The 22,472-nt window shown below is 40.8% G+C and overlaps 1 protein-coding gene across 1 annotated transcript in view; it reads right to left on the reverse strand.

Annotated features, from left to right (window-relative positions):
* Window positions 1-22,472, reverse strand: part of fto (FTO alpha-ketoglutarate dependent dioxygenase) — a 168,904-nt gene that overhangs the window by 109,396 nt on the left and 37,036 nt on the right. The window contains exons 7-8 of the mRNA XM_037690962.1: window positions 17,264-17,383; window positions 113-237 (exon numbers count right to left, since the gene is read on the reverse strand). Coding sequence (XP_037546890.1) covers window positions 113-237; window positions 17,264-17,383 — 245 coding nt within the window. The remainder of the gene's footprint in view (window positions 1-112; window positions 238-17,263; window positions 17,384-22,472) is intronic.

A 22,472-nucleotide genomic window follows, 5' to 3' on the forward strand; every position in this document is an offset into this window, starting at 1 on the left:
CTTATGTATTAAAGTTGATTTACATTTGTGTCTGATTGTTTTACATGCAAGACAGAGTTCATCTTCCATATTTTTTAAATGTCTAAACCATCAGTCAAAGAGTACATGTTACCTGTCCCTCCATGTTTGTCTCTGCTGGTGTCTGTCTGTCAAAGCAGCCAGCAGGGTTTCTGCCATCTCCCTCCTTCCTTCTTCTGCTTGGCCCTCCTCCTCCACCACAGCCAGGAAGAGCATAGTCTGCAAATTGGAACAAAGAAGGTAAATGCATCCATAAAGTAGGAATGAATGGACGTATAATTTATATACTTTGTCTTAATTACAGAGAAAAAATAACTACAAAAAAATAATAAATTTGCCTCATCTTATGTGTTTCAGTCCTTCACAATAAAAAAAGAAACACCTCAGACCAATTTAAAAAAGACATATATATATATATATATATATATATATATATATATATATATATAAACTTGGTAAGCTTAATTTTATTCCTAAACGTTCGAGTGTGAAATTAAGTTCAGAGACAGTCTGAAGCTCTCCCTACAACCCTTGAGTTTCTATTCTCTGTAAAAAAAAAAAAAATTACACGGCTCTGAGCCGACTCAATTATAACATCCCCAGGATTGCAGCATACAGTAAGTCTAGTATAAAGTCAGTTTCACATCAGAGGATGGGCAAATTACACCCAATATTAGAGTGTGAGTCAATTAATCACGTCCTGCACCGCACAGTGTAATGTGTAAGTATCCCCCTGTTGAACATGAATTACAGGCCAGCTTAAAGTGTGACGTGGCACATCACTGCTAATCAGAGACATCCCGGCAAACCTTCGCCTCGAAGTTCTCCGCAGCCTCTAAGCTGGTTGAGCGAGAGTCAAACGAAAAAGGATCTGGCAGCCCAAATTAAATGCAGTGCTGTCAGCCGCACTCAAATCCCTCTTTCCTCTCACCGTCTCCCTCTTCCCCTTTACCCGTCACACACTTCCTCTCTCTCTGAATTTTCTTAAATGCCCCCCACCCCCCACTCTCCCCCTTTGCTGAGCCTCTGAGAAGTGATGGATCTGCAACTGTGACTGACTCTGACGCCTTGTTAAGAACAGTCTCTTCCTGTCACATCCACCACTCAAGCGCGTTCATTTCTTCCCATTAACAGTGACTCGCCTCCCCAGTCATCCAACCTTTTGAAAGGAAAAAAAAACTACATTATAAAAGAACCTTCATTTCTTTCCGCTATCCCTCTTTTTAATCCCTTTTCTGACAATCCACCTGTCTGTCCTAATTCATGTGACGATAGCTTTGATTGTCTGTGTGTCTGTTTCCAAAGGAGAGACAAACCTGCTTACTTCCTCTGCACTGCACAGGACAGGTGTCAAAACATGTAGCAGTGTGTGACTGATTACACCTGACTCGGAGGAGACACCAAAGATTATGGTGACCAGGATAAGGCAGGGCCGGCTGTACTCCCTCTGGAAACTGTGCCTTTCAGTTTGGATCAAACTCTGTCCTCCTGGGATGAGTGGCATGCTAAGAAAGTACCAGAAAGTGGATTCAGACTGTATCACATTCTCAACTGGTAGACATCGCATTGTGCACGGTGGCTTTGTAGTGCACTATTGGTGTTTCGAGCGCAACACTGAAGAGCCACGTTGAGTCACAGTTGATCTAAAACCAGTTCCAGAGTGATTTCGAGCTTGCTTTGGTTGAGCTCAAAGTTGGCTTGCAAACAGAACAACAGAGGGAAGCTACAAATAAAGCCCCAATATTATTAGAAACTTTCCTAAAATATCTGGAATTGAATTTAAACCAACCAGTTTTCATTTTTTTATGTCCCAACCTAATGATGATGACATGTCAAAAACAGATTCTAACATATTTAAAGTTGAAAAGCCTATTTCATTAAGAACATCAAAAACAAGTTCTTCTTTTAGGGACTGTACGTACTTATTTCCTGATTGCTATCTGCAGACTTATACCAGCATGGATGTGCTTTTAATGATGTGGGTTTCCTTTTATCCAAGGCGGCATCTTATCGCTAAAATGTGTGTTGTGGGTCAGTATGTGTGCACTTATGATCTCATGTTTAGAAGAGCCAGTGGTGAGAGAGACCTTCTGGTTTAGCCCCAGGCTGATCCTCGGGCCATTTAGGCACCTCACTGGTTGTTTACTGGTCAAGCTCTGCCTTGGCCCAAACACAGTCCTTTATCTCTGAGCCTGTGTTAGCACAAATCACCCCCTTTTCTTTACTTCTATTTACCCCTTGATGACAGTAGCTGTCCTCACAGTCCAACTCTATCAACCTGATGCTGACCACAGATGTCCCTCTGACCCTGGCCACATTTCGAGGTGAATCGGGGGACATGAGGTACCTCCATACCCAACACTCCCAACCTTAAATTCAGCACAGTCTATTTTACTACAAGTTAGGCATAAACATTTTCGTCTATGAGCAAAGGCCGGAAAGGTAAACAAACACGCAGCCTAGCTAAGGTAGTATTACTGTTGGTAGAGAGCTGGAGTGATGATAGTGTTCCAGGCGAAGACTGGCTGGGGGGCAGCCTGGGGCAGCTCACTAACACCTAGAGCCAGGACTGTATCTTAACACCAACAAGCATCTGTCTATTCTATCACATTTCTATTCAATAACAACATGCCACTCTTGCACGCAGAATAACACAATGGGAAGGTTGTTGTTGCACACAGTGCAACATGATGTAAAACTTCACACGATAAATGCCTCTAGTTACATAAGAAATGACTAGTTTTAAAGGCAGTTCGGCAAAAAAAGATGCAAGCCCAATTGAAAGTTTACACTCTATAAAACTCAAGGACTAACTGACCACCATATACTCTGAAAAACTATTAACACTCCATGAAAAACCAAAGCTGACGTTAGACTAGGACTTTAAGGGGACCCAAAGTACTCTTAAGTACAATGGTTCAGTTAGAGGAGCACTTCCTACATCTGCAGGCCACAAATGCTCCCAAATCTCCAACCTGACCTCCCTTATGAACTAGTTTAAAAGAGACAGGGGAATTTCTATACCAGAATAGACCATGCAAGTGACATACCTACCTACAGAGAAATGGGGAAAACAAACACAGAATATCTCTGAATGTTGGCTGGTGACTGGGGTTAATTTACCATAGTGGTGCCTACCCTGCAAACAGCACCTTTTGTCTGTCAGACTAGCAATTTTTATGCCTGTCTCTTTGACACTTTAGTGTCTAACAGCCCAGCAACATGCCTGAAAATTTCCCTGTCCTTATAGTCACCAATGTGTCATTGTGCTAATATGGAGGTGGACATGGTCCTAACTAGAAAACCATTATTTTGTGTATGACTGCTAAGCAAAAACAGGCAACTCTGAATTATAGTGACAATCTAAAACATCTACAACAGTAATTACTCAAAAATCCTGTCAATCGTGTCTTCTGTGTAGTAGCCATGCATGAATTGGCATATTGTTTTGCACTATTAAGTGTTTAGTGTATTTATTAGGTTAGTGTATTTCTTAGTTTATATCTTAGATCCTTAGTAGTTTTTTTTTAACAATTTATATTTTTGCTATTGTTGGATGTAACTAGGACCCTGTGTACACAATTTAATTCCACCTCATGTACATGTGATGCGAATAACAATAAGGAACCTTGAACTTGAATAACTAAAGAATAAAAAACATGATATTGTTGGTAATTATGTGATAATTGTAATCTATTTTGTTCAATGAGCCAATGATTTGGAGTTCTGCTGGTTTATTACTGGTAAATCATTTCACTCATAGGTTTATACTTAATATTAGGTGTAGAACCTGAGTGTAAAACCTATTCTACGTCAACAGAGAAAGGGCTTTCTTGACTTCAGCCAGGGCATGTGATTTATTTTGTTTTTAAATGAGCATCCATGTTGTCAGTTCTGCCATGAATCAACATTCCTTCATAATCTGGCCTCATCTTGTTGACCCACAAGTCCATTGAAATAGAAAACTTTTGCCGTTGTTTTGGCTCAGCTGCATTGACACCTGATTTCATTGGCCTTGGGAGTGGGAGTTTGGCAGACTCACAGCTGCCGGCAGCTTCCTCTACCCTTTAATACGAGAAACCAATATCACTTTGACCGCAGGTGGAAAAAGGCATCAGGCACCTTGCTCTGAAATGGATAGCTTCTGCTCACTGATATAAACAACAAGGGAGTTGTGATCCTGTCAAGGCCATTTCCAGTCTGAACAAGGGATCAGTGTGTGTTTGCTGCTTTCCGCAGCAGAGTTACTTTGCACTTGAGAAGAGGGAATTCTTTACCGGTGCTAAAATTTATTATCCCAGAAGAAGAAAAAAAATTACACTTTTCTGTGACACCACACTAAAAGTAAATTAAAAATAAACAATGTGTGGGTTTGTGTGAATATTATTTTGCTGCTGCACGCCTACTGTCACATGATTGCTGATGAACAAAATTATTTCAGAAATCTTTTAGTAATGAAAAGGTTGACAAATTATACAGCTCCCTCTGAATTTGTCATCCCACCCTGTCATAACTACTGAGCCATAGCTTTTTAAAAGCAATATATAGGAAAAACTAGATCAATCCCCCCAAAAAATATATTCTAATTAGATTTAGATTTTCTTTCATTAATTTAATAATAAAAAAAAATAAAAATCTATCCAACTTTCGTGAGCGACATTTGTATACTTGTGTGTGTGAAGGTGAGTGTGGGTGTGTTGATGTGTTCTTTCAATCTCTATGGTGACCGAAACCAAAGCCTTTCTGCTGAGCTGACCTTTGCGAGGTCTCGGGCACCATCAATAACTTCAGCCAGCAAAATAGGCTTTGCTACTCACAGCAGATTATATGGAGTGTAAAACATTAGAAAAATGTGTCTAAAACATCAGAGTAACTTGTTTGAAGTGACAAAAGGTTTGGGAGAAATAGAGTCCGTCCCTAAAAGGAAAGACCCCTGTCAAGTGATTTTGTTTGAAGGCTTTGTAGCACACTCAAGTGGGCAGGGATGCTTTCTTTGACCCTTGCAGCAGTCCATCTTCTAGACAGAATACAAGCAAGACGGACGGACATATGCTTTGCACAGGGTCAAATGAAGCAGAACTCAGAGGCTTTTTGAGGTGCTCTTTTGGTGGTGGGAAGAAAAGGCAAATCTGTTGTCAGGTCGTAATCCAATTGGCCCCCAAATATCACATAAAAATGCACCGGCCTGTTTTTATGCAGGGCCTTTGTCTCTGTCTCATGATAAGGGGTGTGGATCCAGTTCCTTTTAATGGCTAAACCACATAGTTCTTAGTCTGAATGAGCTTCCAGCACACTGGGACAGGAGCTCCACACTCGCTTGTGCACACTCCTGAGTGGCCTAAGTTTGAATGTGCAATCCATCCATCACTAGAAAACTTTAAGAGGCCCTTTGACTAATTCAGTACAATGAAGACAGAGCTGGACAGAGATGTTTGCGATGAGCGTGACAGTCAAGCGCCTTCTGCTCTCTTAAACATACCCCATCACCATTTTTCCCTCTCCCTCTTTAAGTTTATGCAAGTTGAGTCTAGATTCTAGCTAGATAGCAGATTGTGATCAGCACTTCATTCTCCTGCCAGTAGAAAGCTTTTTGCTGACTGGGGCCAAAGCCAGGTTCCTTGAGCCCAGGAGTTACAGTGTTACTCACACTGCACCATACATCAGGTCTTCAAAAATGCTAAACCAATAAAAAACGTTTCCATTCATCTTGACATGCTTGCACAGAAGAAATTGGTTTTAGAGCAGGGGGAGAGAAAGGCCTGCTGGGGTAGAAATGCTTTGCTAACAAAGTTTTGATTGACTGCAAGAGGTTTGCAAAGTAGTGATTCCGTAGTTTTAGCATCTGGCTGCAGTAGCGAGACTTTACAGACCTTCTTAAATGTCATGTCTTACATCAAATGGGAATTAGCTCTGGTGGTACAGTAGAACAGAATGACTGTATCTTAAGTGCAACAGATTAAGATCTGCAAATTTAAGGTTCCTTGCTATAAAATACTGTGCAGCTATTTAAGACCGGGAGACCTAGCATAATAAAGAAATACTGTTTTTAAAGATAACCTTAGTGTTGCACAGGAATGAAATGTGCTAGTTTGTGATTTTGTACCAGATGGTTATCCTAGTAGCTCGTTTGGGGGTATTTTAAAACATCTTAGGTGTAATCAATACATCCTCCTGTTTAACCATCTTTTGATCAGATTTATAGCAGAGTGTAAGCTCCTGTGTATAAATGAGACAAGCATATTTACTGTCTTAACAAATTTCTCCACAGCACTTGGTTGAACAGTAACAGATGACAACACACACCATGAAGCGACGGATTATGAACTTCCATATTCAAAAGATGCTGTCTTCTTCAGTCTGGCAAGGAAAACACACATACTCTAATGGCTTTTAAACATAATACTTCATGTTCAGCAAAGCTGTATACATTCTTAGACGATTTGGGAGCATGTTCAACAATTTATTTTAATTAAATAAAGGGAATTAAAAGTAAATGTGCCATGCTTTGGACTGAGTTACATCACGGAGTTACTTATTGCAATAAATCATAAATCGGCATTCAAGTGTGCTCTCCTATCCAAAATCTCAGACAGTTCAAACTTCTTTGTCTGGCATTTGTGTTGGCTCAGTGGTTGGTTTTAGTTTTGTTTAGTTTTTTTTCTCAAAAGAGCTGTTAATTATAACCATGTTCAGTGGCCAACTTTTACTGCAAGTGTGCTGTATTTAATCAATGTTTGGAAACAGCCCCAGAGGATTTTTCAAACAATCTGTTCTGTGGAAAACATTATCATACAAAAATAAAAGGAGAGGGAGATCAAAACCCCTATTAATGGACAGCACTGAAAAGAAACAAAACCAGTGTAATCATGTGTACTGTCTGAACATGGCTATAGATCTTAAGATATGATGAATGATGTGAAAGACTGCCAGATTCTACAATACTGCACTACAATACAACAATACTATAGTGATGTTTTCAATAACTGTTGTGTTAGGTTACCCAAGCATTTCAAAAAATCTGTTTTCCAGACACTTATGAAGCATACTTTTCCTTTCATCATGGAGCATGGGTGTGTATACAAATGTATGATTAGTTCTCACCCAAGGAGGCTGATGAGAGCAGCTAAAAGGTGTTTATGAGACTGTTAGGCTGGAGAGGATGCTGCCCTGCAGCTTTCACCCAAATAAAAGAGTCATTTATTATATCCAACATGACCCTCTCATTACACACAAATAGGAATTAATGAGTGCTATATCGGGTACTCCCAGCAGTGAGGCGGGGCCCGCTAAAAGACTAGTGTTAATTACACTGTCCTACATCTTATTTAAACCACCCATCAGATTGCATTGAGCAGGGAAGCAATAGCAGTGGTCTTGAAATATATGGAAGATGGACAATTAAGTATAGATATGTTGAACAGGAAGTAGTGCATTTTTAAAAAACTATTATGTACAAGAGAAAACAAGTGTTAGGTTTGATCTCTGCTGGACTACTGTCTTGATGCATTCTTTTAAAATGAGCAGTCAGAAACTACACTCAGAGCTCCCAAGTCTTGTACATCACTCCTCAGTGTTTTCACGTCACCTTGTTTGCAGCTTCGGTTTTTCATTCCTTTTCCGTTTACTTTATCTCACAAGCTTTGATTTCAACTTCAGTTTTTACTGCAGCCTTGCTATTCAAGAATTCTGACAATATCACAACCTCCACCTCTCATCTTCCTCCCCAAATATCTTTCTGATTCAGCTTCAATATAAGAATATACAATTACCGTTACCAGCCATCTCTACTTTCACTAGCGGTTTCCTCCAATATTTCTCATGTTGTACTGTGTTATGTTTAAATTCATTTTGATCATGTTACACTTCTATGAAAAATCAGAATGTTTTGTTCATTGACTGGTTCAAAAGAAAGACCCACAGAAAAGCTTCTCCAGGTGCTGTGACATCAGCGGTTCCTATGTATAGGACAAGCTGAAGTTTAAACAAAACAACTGTTTGGTAATTACATTTTTACAAGGCACAAAATGGAGAAAAAAAAAGTATTAGAAAAAGAAGTTATGTGATCTTTTAAAGTTAGATACTGCAATTTACCCATTCAAAGGCAAACTCAAGACAGCAGTGGATGTATTTAGAGAATAGATTATTATTAATTTTTCCCTAAAGACCCTAACATGTTGGCGGGCTGGGGATCAATTGGCTACTGGTATTAGAGAACAGGCTGCTTCTCTCCCTGAGCCTGGAAAACTCCAAATAAAAATAAAAAAAGTAATGGCAATATTACAATGAGAAAAGCTTTGCAGAGAGTGGTGAAGGCTGCACAGAAGTCTGTTGGAGTCAGCCTCCCCACCATCACAGACATCTACACCTCCAGATGCAGGAAGAGGGCCACCTACATCATGAATGACCTCACTCACCCAGCACACACACTTTTTGCCCCGCTCCCCCCAGGAAGGAGTTTAAGGAGCATTAAGTGTAGAACCACTACAACAACAAGGATACAAGGATTTTTATTGTCATTCACATCACATGTGGACCATGAGGTGGAACAAAACTATGTGCACTGGACTGAGGAACAGCTTCTACCCTGAGGCTGTTAGATTCATGAATCTCTAACCAGGATAATAAAAACGCGTCATGTAAACGTCCCGTTTGGGTTATTTTTTGTTTATTCAGCGTGATCCGAAATAATATGTGATCAGAAAGAAACGAGTGGTTTATGCTGATTCATAATGGTGCACATATAAATGCTTGATCTGTTAATTTTTTTCTGATCGTGAAAAACTGATCTGACTGCGCATGTGCGACTTTGTCATTTCCGCCTGGGTAATGCTAATAATATTAGCATGTCGGGGAAGCAAAACTGGTCGGTGAGCGACACAACATTTCTACTTGAAACTTTAAAAGAGCTCAAAATGATCTGTTTCACCTGTAGCTCAGTCAGGGAGTGCAATAACGTCTCCACCGTCATTAAAACCTGTCGCGGGTCCATTTTGGGTGCTCAGGTTTGTTTACGTTCATCCCAGAAGCAAACCGGTCTGTGTTTTTTAAGGAGAGTTTACCACTCTGCGCATGTCAGTACTGCTGTTCAGAACAAAGCCCGCTGCATGTAAACGCTCGTCATGAACAGATTGTGCCCATGTAAATGATACATTTGAATTATTTAATCTGAAAACATTTCAATCCGGTCAAAGAATTTTGCGCATGGTAACATAGCTAATGTTTGACAGACTTGTGTTCGGCGTATTGCTTTTGTTGGGGTTTTTTTGGGGGGGGTTTTCTATTAGTGCTTAGCGTATTTTTAGTTGATTTTTTTTTTTAGTTCATATCTTAGATCTTTTTCGTTTTTCTTTTACATTTTATTGTGGGATGTAACTGGGACCCTAAGTACGCAATCTCGTTCCACCACATGTGGTGTGAATGACAATAAAAAAACTCTTACTCTGACTAACAATTGCACTTTTACTATTTTTAGTTTCATATTAAGGTATATTCACTTTTTATCCATTTTATTGTGTTTATATTTTAGTCCCAGTGGTGTTAAAATAACATAAAAAACAGATTACCTTATGTTGTTTCCATGTTAGTTCTTCTTTAGTCTAAAATTGGGATTTTTCTGCTTGTTTATATTTTAATTGTTCACTTTCAGGGTCTATGTTTGGAGTTGACTGTTTTCACTTTCATTAATTGGTTTAATTTATTGTTTCGTGATGTGTGGGAGAAGTAAAGCCCTGTGAGACTATGACTGATTAGGTGCTGCGCAAATAAATGCGAGATGAATCGGAGCTGGAGTGGAGATAAACAACAATAAAAATATCACCCACAGAACTAGATTACGGTTCTCGATTCAGACCTAAACAATTTTATTAAAAGTTCAGGAACACAATCACACAAACGAGGGTTCTAATTCTGCTCTTGCTTTATAAAAATAAGAAATATCCCAAAAGTGAAAAACATTTGAATTCATTAGTCTGGTTTTAGTGACAAATCCACATGTTTTCGCTCTATGTGACAACGTTTCTTTGCAAAATGACTTCCTGCAAGAGAAAAAACTTACACCTGGATCAAAGTACTGTAATAATTATATGTCAAATGCTGCTTAGTTATAATGTCTCTCGTCAGCTAGAAGACGGTTATAAGATACTCTGAAATCGCTCTTTGATCTTTTTTTCTTACTTTCTTTCCCATCGTGCACGTTTTAACTACATCTTTGAATTCCTCCTCTTTCCTCCTCTTCTTCTCTGCTGTTATGACACAAGAAGAAGCCGGGCCCTGCAGCCAACGCCGCCGTCCACACAGAATGCGATTAAACTGAGCAGTGATTAATCTGGGCTGCCCCATAAGTCCTCTTTACCACTTTAATGGATGTTATCTCCCCTCCTCTGAAGGCTTATCTTGCTGATCGGGGCCAAGGATGAGGAAAGGAATAGGAGGGGGAGTGGGGTGGCTATGAGCAGAGGGGTAGAAATCAAACCAAATCCATACAGAGGTAAGTAAATGAATGAGCAAGTAAATAAAGTAAGTGAATAAATAAAAGCAGGGATTGAGGGTGCTGCTAAGCGGATAAGGCAGATCAGTCTCAGTGAAGAGCTCATTTGTTTTCTAAGAAGACGAGACAAGCTGCCTTCAAAGCCCACCGATAGAGTAAAAACACACTGTCAACAACACATTCCACACACAAACAAAATAAATTATCCAATCTGCTCTTAATAAATCCACCCACAATAAAAGTAAAAAGATACGGTGAGCACAGTCCTTAGTGTAGTTGACAATCCTGCATAGAAAAAAAAAGGCACCGTTTAACTTGCGGTTTCCTTATTGTGACATATAATAGTTTATACATAAAATAAAAGTAAAAAAAGTTATAAAAGTATAAAAAAAAGTATAAAAGTTTTATACATTTGTCTTGGAATCTAGCTGGGTTTTTTTTTGTTTTGTTACCTTTTTCCTTTTAGCCATCCTATTTGTTAAAAAAAAAAAAAAAAAACTGTAGTATGAGTTTTTATAACTGCTTATTGTTGTTGCTGTTGTCCATTGTTGTCATCTTTCTTTGTTGAAATCAGGTCTCTCTTGTAAATGAGTCCTCGAGGCTCAATGGGATTTACCTGTATAAATAAAGGTTGATTGATTGATAATCAATAATGGCTGAGTTGTTCTTATAATGCCTTCTGATTTCAGACTTCTGTTACAAGTTTGAATAAGTCTGTTCAGATCTGAGTCAATCAGATGAATGAAAATGCAAATTTGCTCTTATTTGGACAAAAACAAAGCAACTTGTATAAAATGCAACAAGACAAGAGAAAGCAGGTTTCATTTGACTTAAGATACTTTCAACTTTTTTCTAAATGGACCTCATCGTGTGTGTGTGTGCGTGTTCCAGCGTTTCTGCCCACCCTCCATGTCTGCGTTCATGTATATAAATGAATGTGCGAGAGCCTGTAATACTGTGACAGGGTTAAACCTGTTCAGAGCTCTTTTTTCCTCCCCGCTCCGGCTTACAGTGATGTTGCAGTGAGATTCTGTCATAGACAAACCTCTGTGGGATTCCATTCAACACAAGTGTACATTTTTAGGTACAAAGCTGAAGGCTGCATTGGCTCCAGGTAACATAAACGCTCCCTTCAAGCCACTGCGTATCTGCCCATGAAAATTCTCTAAAGGGGTTTAAGCATTTACGAAGAAACACTATCAGGCACCGCCGAAAATTCAGCTTACCCTGTTGAATAGGGGACTTCAAAGAGAATTGCAAATACCTTTGCACTGCTACATTTTCTCTCCCTCGCTCCTTTTCTTGCTCTGTGTCTCTCCTCACTTCTTTTTGCTTTATATTTCCAAACACAAGCTGCTGTATGTGTTGTAAAATGTATTATCAGCCATATATTTCCTCTTTAAATGAATAATAACAATAATCTGTGAGTAATTTCTTTTTTTTCCAACAGCTCTGACTAAATGGGCCAAAGCAAGCAAGCTAATATTCAGCCGTGGATAAACAAGGCCATGCAATAATGAGCGCGTGGATTAGGCCTCTAGTCTATGTTCGGCGATAAGGAAAACACAGCTGCTGCTATCCAGGTAAGAGCACACATTGACTGTCAATGAAAATGCACGTTTACTTCCTGCACTCTCACTGAAACATACAAATAAATCAACATCCGCACACAAAGGGACACACTGCCACACACAAACATGTGCATAAGAACCACAAAGAATCGGAATATAATAAACGCATAAGCCTATTTACCCAGTGTGGAGCTTTAAATGCAAAACAATGCGACGCATAAACACAGTGTGATTTAATGTAAGAGATAATAAATGGCTTCATAATGAGCAATAAAAAAGGTCTTTAAACAGTTTACTGCTTAGTTCACACTTATAATTAATCTGGGTTGCATGTGTGCATATAAAGTGGGTATAAAACTTGGTTTAAATGTGCAAGTAAAACGCCGGACGAAAGAGAGAAACGACTGCTGGTAAACATCTGCAGCAGAATTCAGCACAGCCTCTAGTTTAAAAAAGCACGCTACCCTTTCTTTCTTTCTTTTTTTTTGCTCTTACCGTCAGCGTGGCAAGCGTTCTGAACAATGCAGAAAAAAATATTTACTCTCCAAAATTATTTACATTAAAGTGCAAAGGAAACCACAACATTTATAATGTTTTACAAAGCCATCAAATAAGTGGAGAGGGGATTAATTGCCCCGGCCCGACCTTAAAATAATTATTTGGAGCGGTGCAACTCTAAACTCCAATGAAATTGATACACTTTGATAATTAGATTCTTGGCACTGACCCGCTGAAGTCAATAAAGGTTATTAAGGCCAATTGCTGTCTAAACGCATTACGGGCAGAGTAAACTGTCCGTCGGAGGCCCCTGCTACTCCAGCGCCAATATGATAATCCATTCTCCGTCCTGGGGGTTTCTTCCCCAGCGCCTGTGTCTCCACTCTGCCATACAAAACCAGATTGGATTCGCTTAACCTTTCCAGGACTTTGATCAAATGAGCTCACACAGCAATAACATTTACATTGACCCCCACCACCACCTCCACCCTCAAACACACACACACATACAATCCCCATCTCACTTCTTTCTACCTCCACACCCCCTCCCCACTCTGTGTTTCTGACTGTACGGACGCTCCTTCCAGCTGAGGGCCTCCCATCCCTCCTCGCTCCGACCCCTCCTCTGCACGTTTGCTCAATAACCTAATCAGCTCTTGATGGCGACCGGGCCAGGCTGCGTATGATTGCAGCGCTGCTCTCCTCAGCAGTCCAGATTGTTTCCGAGGACTGGTATTACAGTAAAGTGTGTGTGTGTCTAGTTGGGGGGGGGGGGGGGGGGAACGGTGAGGCAAAGATAAAATGGTCACTAAGTGGCATCTCTCCACAAACACAAAAGCGTGCATGCATGAAAAATCCTGCCTACTTTACAAATGAGAGAGTAAAATTTTGTCACACGGGGAGAGAGGAGAAATAAAGTGAAAATGTGTGTGACCAAACTGCAGAAAACTGGGACTGACAGGCTGGGTGAACGGAGCAGAGGAAGACGTGGCCCCGGTACCACTTCCTGTTTTGTACATCTTGAAGTATACAAATGTATTCAACTGAGTGGATCCCATTTATTATGAAAGTAGATTAATTTCCTTGATATGCGTTGAAAAGATTTCCATCTACAAGGCTCGTTCTCCTGTCAAACGAGGAAGGGGGGGTGGAGGGTGGCGAGTGTGAGAAAGAGATGTGGTGAGACGGAGCGAGAGGACAAGAGAAAAGAAGAACGTAAAAAGTGAAGAAGAAGAAGAAGAAGACGATGGAGTGCATTGAAATCTCTTTGCAACGGCTGGCTTTTGAAGTTGCGAGACGAGCGCCACAGAAGTCAGGAAAGTGACAAATTAGGGAGAAAGCTGTAGTGTGCAAGCAGAGCTGCTAAATCAATTAAAGTCATGCAGAGTGCATACATTAACATCAATGGCTCACAAACACACTTATACACACACACAAAGGACACAGGAATAAAGAAGAAGAAGAAGAAATGTGCTCATGGGCTCACTGTCACTTCTCCCCCACAGTGAAAAGAGGAAAGATAAAAAATAAAAAAAAGCCACACCGGTCTTTAAAATATTCTGCATAAAGCCAAGATTCCCTGTCTATTGTGATCCAGACAGGAGCTACTCATTGTTGCTAGTTTAAGGAAATGTCACTATTGTACGATAGCCACGATAGCAAGAGTCCTGAGGGAACACGAGGCTCCGAGCCAGGCGGGTCTAAAAGGACTTCAGCACCCCGGATCACAGGGGAGTGTAAAAACCTTTCAGTTAATGCCCTTTTTCCACCCTTTCGGAACAACCTTTACCCACCTTTTAACTTTTACACACACTATGCGCTCGCGTGAAACACACCTGAATATTATTCAGAAGTCCTTCTATCAAGGAAAACACGCAAATTCATGAGGTTTCAAAAGAAGGGGCGAGTGAGCTGGTGGACCTGTTTTGTTTTGATTCTTTTATGAATTTATTTATGTATTTTATCAGAATGTCATTCAAATAGAGGGATGAGCATTTGCATGACAACGGGGATGAGAAGTCGAGTGGGAGCCCCAGGGAGAGACAGTATCCATACGCCGAAGCACCCCCCACCCCCAATATTGAAATATTCTTCACACTGACTAACAAACGTATCCCTACGCATCCTATAACACTGTTGCTAAATATGACAATAAAGCGAGGAAGCCAGGCGCTTTGTATTACTATTTTAGCAGGATAAAACAATAGGCTGTTTTATTGCTGCAGCACAGCGCATAAAACAATGCATTTTCATTTTATAAAGCCTATTTAAATAGACATGTATTTTTTATTTTAAAATACCCACGCTGATATCAGTTTTGACAAAAAAAATAAATAACGCCGTATTAAAATATACTCTGCAGGCAACAGAAATATGTAAATAAATAAATGGTAAACAGAATCTGCACGCAGCAGGTCACTTGCATTTCACTAAATTAGACTCTGCTGTCAATTGCCAGCTTCAAAATGTAAAATATATGCCAATAAAGAACTGTAAGGAAAGCCGGCATCATTTAAATAACTCAAAGTAATTTAGAGAAATGGGTTTTAATCTAGCGAAAGAAAAGCCTCAGCAATCGAAACCTCCAAAAGGAAAATCTATAAGCCACATCTATGAAGTGCTTTTCATCAGCATATCAGAGGTCGATGCATGTATGTAAATACTGCTAGCAAAAGCAATAATGTTGTCTTTCATCACAATAGAAAATCATTACCTTTACACGCGCACCCGTGTATTATTTTTGCATTTGTTCAATATGCATTTCCTGCACAAGACATGCTTGCCTTTTGCCTGATTTGACATTGGGAATAAGATTATTTTTTAGAAAAAAAAATTAATCTACAAAGTACAATTGCTAGTAAACATGTGTCAAAGTAATTTTACATATTAAAATATAAAAATACAACAGACATTTTTATTGGCGCTTGTGTTTTAAATAGCTATTTTAATCACTGCATGTTTTTATTAAAAGCCATCTTCAATTTTATCTGCTGTGGCGTGCAAAGTTTAACTCTTAGTTTGGTTTTAATAATGAAAATTTCCATTTCCCCATTCCCAAACACGCTCAGCAGGTATGGTTTGCTGAACCACCTCTAAGATTGAGACAGAGAAACTTCATCCCCTTACTAAATGCAGGTCCGAATCTCACACTTCATCTGGGCCCAGAGGTGGAGCTCAAGATGAGTTTAGCCCCTGTCTACTAAACCCACCACCCCCACCACCCACCCTCTGCCAGGCTGCATGCGAGAAAGAGAGAGACTTCTTGCTAGAGCCGAGCAGCCTCAGCAGCAGCGGCACTGTTCTCCTGCAGCCCCTGTCTTTATCCCCGCCTGAGCATTAGATGTGATTACTGCTCAGCTCTCGACACTGACAGAGACGGAGAGCTCCCAGAGACAGCAGGAGTGGCTGAGAGGCAGAGAGGGACCAAGGAGGAAAAGACTAGCGCAGCAGTTCACTGCCACTCCAGTGATGCAAGAGTGCCCCCTGCTGCCTCTGATGTCTGGGTCCTCAAAACACACACATATCTAGAAACTGAAGAAATGTGCACAAACATATCAAATTACTGCTTGAGCTTGTCAGGGCTTGGACTTATTAATTCACCACTACTAATCTAGAAACATTTTCAAACTAATTGCACTCTATATATCAAAGTTCATGCTCAATAATCCAGGTAAAAAAATCCAACAAAGTTCAGTGAGGTCATCTGGACAGTTTATTTTCTTGTTGAGACGTTTCGTCCTTCATCCAAAGGACTTCATCGGTCCAAGGAGCCACAACAAACTCAGTCCCACAAGCAGGACACTCACATAGTGGACCAACCAGTTTGCTTGTGATAAGATGGTTTCTGGGGCCTGCCCTCTCCCCCATTGACTCCTCTGAGGCAGCCATAGCCAAAGGATGAAGGACGAAACATCTAAAAAAAAAAAAAAAAAAACATCCAGATGACCTGACTGAACTTTGTTGGACTTTCTACCTGGATTATTGAGCATGAACTTTGATGTTTTGAACCAGAGGCTATGGCTGCCTCATAGGAGTCGACAGGGGGAAGAGAGCAGGCCCCAGAAACCATCTTATCACCAACAAACTGGTTGGTCCAATATGTGAGTGTGCTGCTTGTGGGACTGCAGTGCTTCCCCTAGATAACTTGCCATGGCGGGGTGCTCATCGTGTTCATGATTTTTGTCGGGGGGGGGTGGACGGACACACGTACTGAGCTGTGCAGAGCGCTGTTCATACCAACAATTTTACAGTTTTAGAGCATGAGGGTTCAGCATGAGGGAAGAGGCTGCCTTTAGCTTTTTAGCTAGTGCATTTCCATTGCGAGCCGCTAGTTCAGCATTACGTTAGTGCCGACAGGTGGTTTGGGGGGGGGGGTCAGTAGACGGGGCGCTCGGTTCTGTTGATGGGGCAGGGCGCCCCGCTTGTATAATGGTAGGGGAAACGCTGGATTGAGTTTGTTCGTGGCTCCTCAGACATCTCAACACAAAAAGAAACCATCCAGATGACCTGACTGAACTTTGTTGTACTCTCTATGTAGAACCCCCCCAAAAAACTGAGTCGGGAACAAGTTATAATCCTTAATAAAAAATTTAAAAAATTAATTCATAAGTAACTCCGTTTTAGGAAACCAAGGTTCTGATTTCCTTAGCTGTGGAACGACTAGCAATGTGTATAAGCTCAGCCATTTTACCATGGTCTCCATGAGCTTCCAGTCCTTCTCCAGTTGCTCCATCGGTCTGGTCCACCAGCTGCAGAAGCGGGTGAAGCGCTGGCCCTGGAACCAATACTGCCGCAGCCATTCAAACTCCACCTAAATAAAGACACAACACATTTGACTATTACCATAGAAACAGAAAAAATAAATTTGCCAAGTGTGTAACATTAAGCACACACTTTCATCCTCCACTAGAATTTCATAATAAAACACACCTAATCATAAGATCTTTGTTCACTAATGATCAGCAAGTTTGAGCACCTTTAGAAAAAGCTAATTTACTGATAGTTGGCTGGTTTGAAGTATTCGAGTGTGTATTCACAAACTGCCAAAAAAAAAAAAAAAAAGTTTATTGCCTATGAATGTATCTTTTGATTTGGGAATATGCATAGGGTTAATTCTAAATTAGTTAGACACAGATTCAAAACTATGCATGAAACAAAACAAGATGATTAAGTCAAAGACAGACAATCTGTCCAGGAATAAAAGAACCAGTTCAACAGAAGCTCAGACCAAAGGTCAGGGTCACATTTTAGACAGATTACACATTAAATATTACAGTCATGATAGCATACAAAGAAGTGCAATCTCTATGAAAAGCACATCACAAAAAAACGTATGTGCAAAAATGGCTTCTAAACAAAACTCTATGGACAATGTCACGTTTGGACAGGTAAGACCAAAGTGAAAATTTCTGACAAACAAGTAAGCCAACTGTCCAACCCTTTGGTAAACAGCTGATGATTTGGGCTTGTTGAACAGCACAAGACCTGGGTGCATTGCAGTTATTAAGTACCATAAACTTTATGTACACAAAGGTGTCTTAGAATTGAACATGAGACCATCTGTGTGAGGCATACATCATCTGAAATTTAGCATAAGTGGTGTCATTTGACGAGACAGTGATCCAAAATGCAGCAGAAAATCTATAACACGAATGAAAAAATACAACAAAAAAAAGGGCAGTAAAATTATTAAGTTGAAGTTCAGATTTTAACTAAAATAATTGTCAATGCAAATATTGCAATTTCCATAAAAATACTGTACAGTAGTTATTTCTAACCCGAAACCCGGCCCGGACCAACCTGGATTAGGGCCAAGCTGGGCCGTTATAATGTGATTAATGGGCGGGCTGGGCCGGTCTCGGGCTTTTAGTTAAGTCAGGATCAGCCGCGATACAATTATTTAATAACATGGCCTGCCATACTTCCACCAGCCGCACGCGGCTATTTCACCGCGAGCTGCCTGGCCTTGAAAGAGGTAAAAAGTTCAGTTAAGCTTCAGATGGGACTGAACTGCCAGGCAGCGATCCATCACCCAAATGGACATTCATTCTGCTGCTGCACTCAGCGGACGCGTGCGGCCGACGACCCAAACAGGTGAGATCCCAAAGCAGATGTGTGTGTCAGAGCTGTCCGCATGTCTCAGTAATTCACAAGAATGCAGGCAGAAACAATGTTTAAATGCTTGTTTAAATGCTTTTTTTATGGCCATGAAAGTACAAATATCCTCTCAGCTCTGAATCTTCTGTCCCGTTTATTCAGCTGAGCGTCCTCGACCGTTAATAACTAATTAAAAATGTTGGAGGGGTTCCAGGTTCGGACCTGTAATTACTGTTAATTCGTCGGGTCGGGTGGGGTTAGGAAATTAAGACTGTGGCCTGGGGCCGGGTCAGATCAGACTTTTTGGGCCCGAATGCAACTCTAACTGTAGTCCCTCGCTACTTCGCGGTTCGACTTTTGCGGATTTTTGCTGTAAGATTGAACACAAGAAAAAATAAAAATACAGGACACATGATTTTCCATGTAATATTACTCACATGGTTGGGACAGTACGTGAAAAAATTTTGGACAGGCGCCGCCTTTTTGTAGTTTTCTCTCAATAAGCCTATACTGTATCGCCACTCAAAACAACTACATTTCCCAGAAGCCAACAGTGCCCCGCCCAGAAGCCCTGTTGCCTTCTGCTGAAATGAAGAGAAAGATGTAATCCGATCCGAAAAAGTTTGGTCCTTATTCATACAGTGACTTTGGCGTAATGCAGACAGCCGCATGGAACCGACCGGGAATCGAACCAGAACCGGACCTCCAGACTCATTTGTGAATCTGAGTGCCGCCTGCCGGCCCACGAGGCCTTCCGAGTGGGGAGGCACCGCCCGGAGGTTCGGCGTTCTCTCCGGAGCCCACTGGGACTTTTTTCAATCCGGATTTGGGCTCAATCTGGACCGCACTGGTCATCCGAAGGTCTGGCTTCCTCCAAAAGCATTTTGGTGCTGAAGGGCTGCAGAGAGCTGACCAGAACTGGCAGGGTAGGTCTGCCAGACTGGAACCGAGCCGCTGTTTCGGCAGAGCTGGTAAGTAAAATTTAGTAGCTACATATTTGTATATTGTTAAAATTACATAGGTTTAAGATTTTAGAACATTGCAAAAGTGTGGGAAGGGTTTATAAAGCCTTAAAATATATAAAAATACTAAAATAAATATAACGTCCCTACTTTGCGAATTTTCACTTATTGCGGAGGGTCCGGAACATAACCCCAAGAAAAACGAGGGACTACTGTATATATTATATCTGTTTGTGTACACACCTTCCAGCAAGCACACCTGAAAACTACACCCTCTCCCTCCTCGTTTTCCTGCTCGTTCTGGAACTGACAGTGTCTGCTGCTGAGCTACCCCCTTCTCCTCTGCTTGAAGCGTTTAGGTTCTACTTATATGAAGTGCTGATTTAATCCCCAAAAGGATGCTTAAAGCCAGGTGTGGCCTCAGTACCTCTGAATGTGTTGTTCCATGTGCATGTCTGTGAGTTTCTGACCTGTACTGTATGTGCAACATTGTGTTTGCACCGCTGCGTGTTACTGTCTGCACACGTGTGTGAGCGGATTTATTAACGTATCTGCATAAAACTGCAACCCGAGTGTGTATGTCAAAGATAGCCCCAAATGCTGCCAACGTTTGCGTGAGACGCTGAGTTCCCCTCCTCCAAAACGTCCTCCATTGCAGCATCCACCCAAAACAATGCAAACCCCATCACAGCTTGACATAGACAACTGTACAACACAACGTGTTGTTGCATATAACACTGGAACTGAGCATACTACCAAGCTGTTTTGTTCATTGTTATTAAAGTAGAGAATTAGCATAAAGTACTTTCAGCTTTGAATTGAAAAAATATCCAACATGGGGTTTAGAAACTAAATCTATTTGTAACAATTTCATGAAAGAAAGAAAAAAGTAATTTTATTCATTTACATTGTTTTGTTTGTGTTACGATTGTCTTGAGCAGAAGGAACCATTCACAAAGCTCAGAGGGTTCAGATGTAATCAGCAACTGTCTGACACCTCTGTCAGATTACTCTGTATGAAATCAGGCTGCACAGAGTCATAACTTCTGGAGCTACATGACTTATGGTTTTTAGATCTGTGAAGACCTTGATGTGGCATCTATTCAGTGCAAGATAAGAACGAAAAGAAGTTACTGTAAGAGACTCATGGCAAGTTTTGTCTTAAAACTGTGAATAAATACACATTTGGTGTGTTCACATAGTCGATAAGGGGTGTCTCAAATCCTTTTTTTTAACCTTATGTTCTGTATTACATTTGGTTTAATTGTCATTTGTGACGAACAAGCATTAAAAGAGCAAGAGTAGCATCACATTTCTCATCCAACATGTTTTATCATCAGAACAGCCAGTGTATTGTCTGCTTTGGTTTATTCAGATATGTCACATCTTGGTCAATCTTCTGTAACGCACAAAAACATAAGATTTTTTTTTTTTTAAGTCTGTTGCAAGCCAGACACCTAGAACACATGCCAAACGTGGTCAGACAGACATCTCATCTGTCATAAAAAGTATCAGTGACAGCTGATGGCTGCCAGCTTCTTGAAGGATTATCCTATTTTGTAGTGGGATATTTTAATCACCACCCCTTGTGACTTCAATAAAGGCCAACTGGTAAAAGTAAGTGTGGGACTAACACCAAGCAATGAGATTCAGCCCAAGTCTACCTTCACCTTTCTATCTTTCTACCCCTTTCTACCACCCAGTTACACCAAACTGTTGGACATGGGTGCGATTACCATCTAAAATTATAATATATTCACATCCACTTCAGACATGCAGCTGAAGGAAGCACTCAAGTTAGGGGTTAAAATCATCTAGCAAAGTTTCTGTTTATGTTCTTCACACATTCTTTTTATGTGTCTGTTTTCTTGCTTTTTATTATGGTCACTTGGGTTAACTGTAAAGACTCCAGTCAACCAACAGGGATGACACACTTATTAAGAGTTATTTATAAATATAAAAAAACTTGACCCTGTCTGGAATAACTAAATGACTGTACCTATGACAAAAGAATGGACACAGATAATGATATGTTTTTATTTTGTATTTTTTTATTATTATTTTTACAGCTAAAGAAAAGTTCCAGCACAAATAAAAACTACCAACACTGTGGCCAGAAAACATTAAACAAAAAAAAAGAATTATTTTGACAATTTTATGGTCAGTGTTCTGCGAGATGAGGCAAGTCACCTACACCCCCTGCCATATCTTCCCAAAACAACAAAAAAGAACTATTTACACAAACAACCTGAGTGAGGCCTGTCTGGGGTAGAAGCTGTGCACAGAGTCATCCTGCCATTTACTCCCAAAAGGCTCTGATCACAGCAGGGATGACATGCAAGGACTGCTGCATGTCAGGGAGAATACACAGCCAGTGGCGGTGCTCAGCAGACTCTGAGTCGCTCCATACAACACGCCCTTCAAAGAAATGTCATCCTTTATGGTCCCTTCAACGCACTCCAAACCCACTCCCCTTCGATCACTACAGCTCAAACACACAACAAAGCCACGAGGGCCAATATCGGACGTCCTTTTCTCTCAGTCTGTCCCTCCTTCTATCTCTCTGATTGTCTGCCTGTCCTTTGGTGAGAAGAAACCAACCTGTGTCTCCACTTTGAGCTGACACGGCTGCCTGTCCCCCACTGTGCAGGCCAGAGGCAGCCACAAAGCAGGCCATCCAAAGCAACTGAGGCAAGCTGGCTGTTTGGTATTTGGAGTCTGGCCACCCAGCCGAGAGGTGCCATACAGGAAACACTGACTAAATGCCACCTTTCTGGGCAAATAGATCGAAACTCTGTGCAAAAAAGAGAGAGGCGGTTAGGCCCACTTTTCCTCTGAGAT

This window comes from Nematolebias whitei, chromosome 2, assembly GCF_014905685.2.
Source record: "Nematolebias whitei isolate Nwh7 chromosome 2, NemWhi1, whole genome shotgun sequence".
NCBI lineage: Eukaryota > Metazoa > Chordata > Actinopteri > Cyprinodontiformes > Rivulidae > Nematolebias > Nematolebias whitei.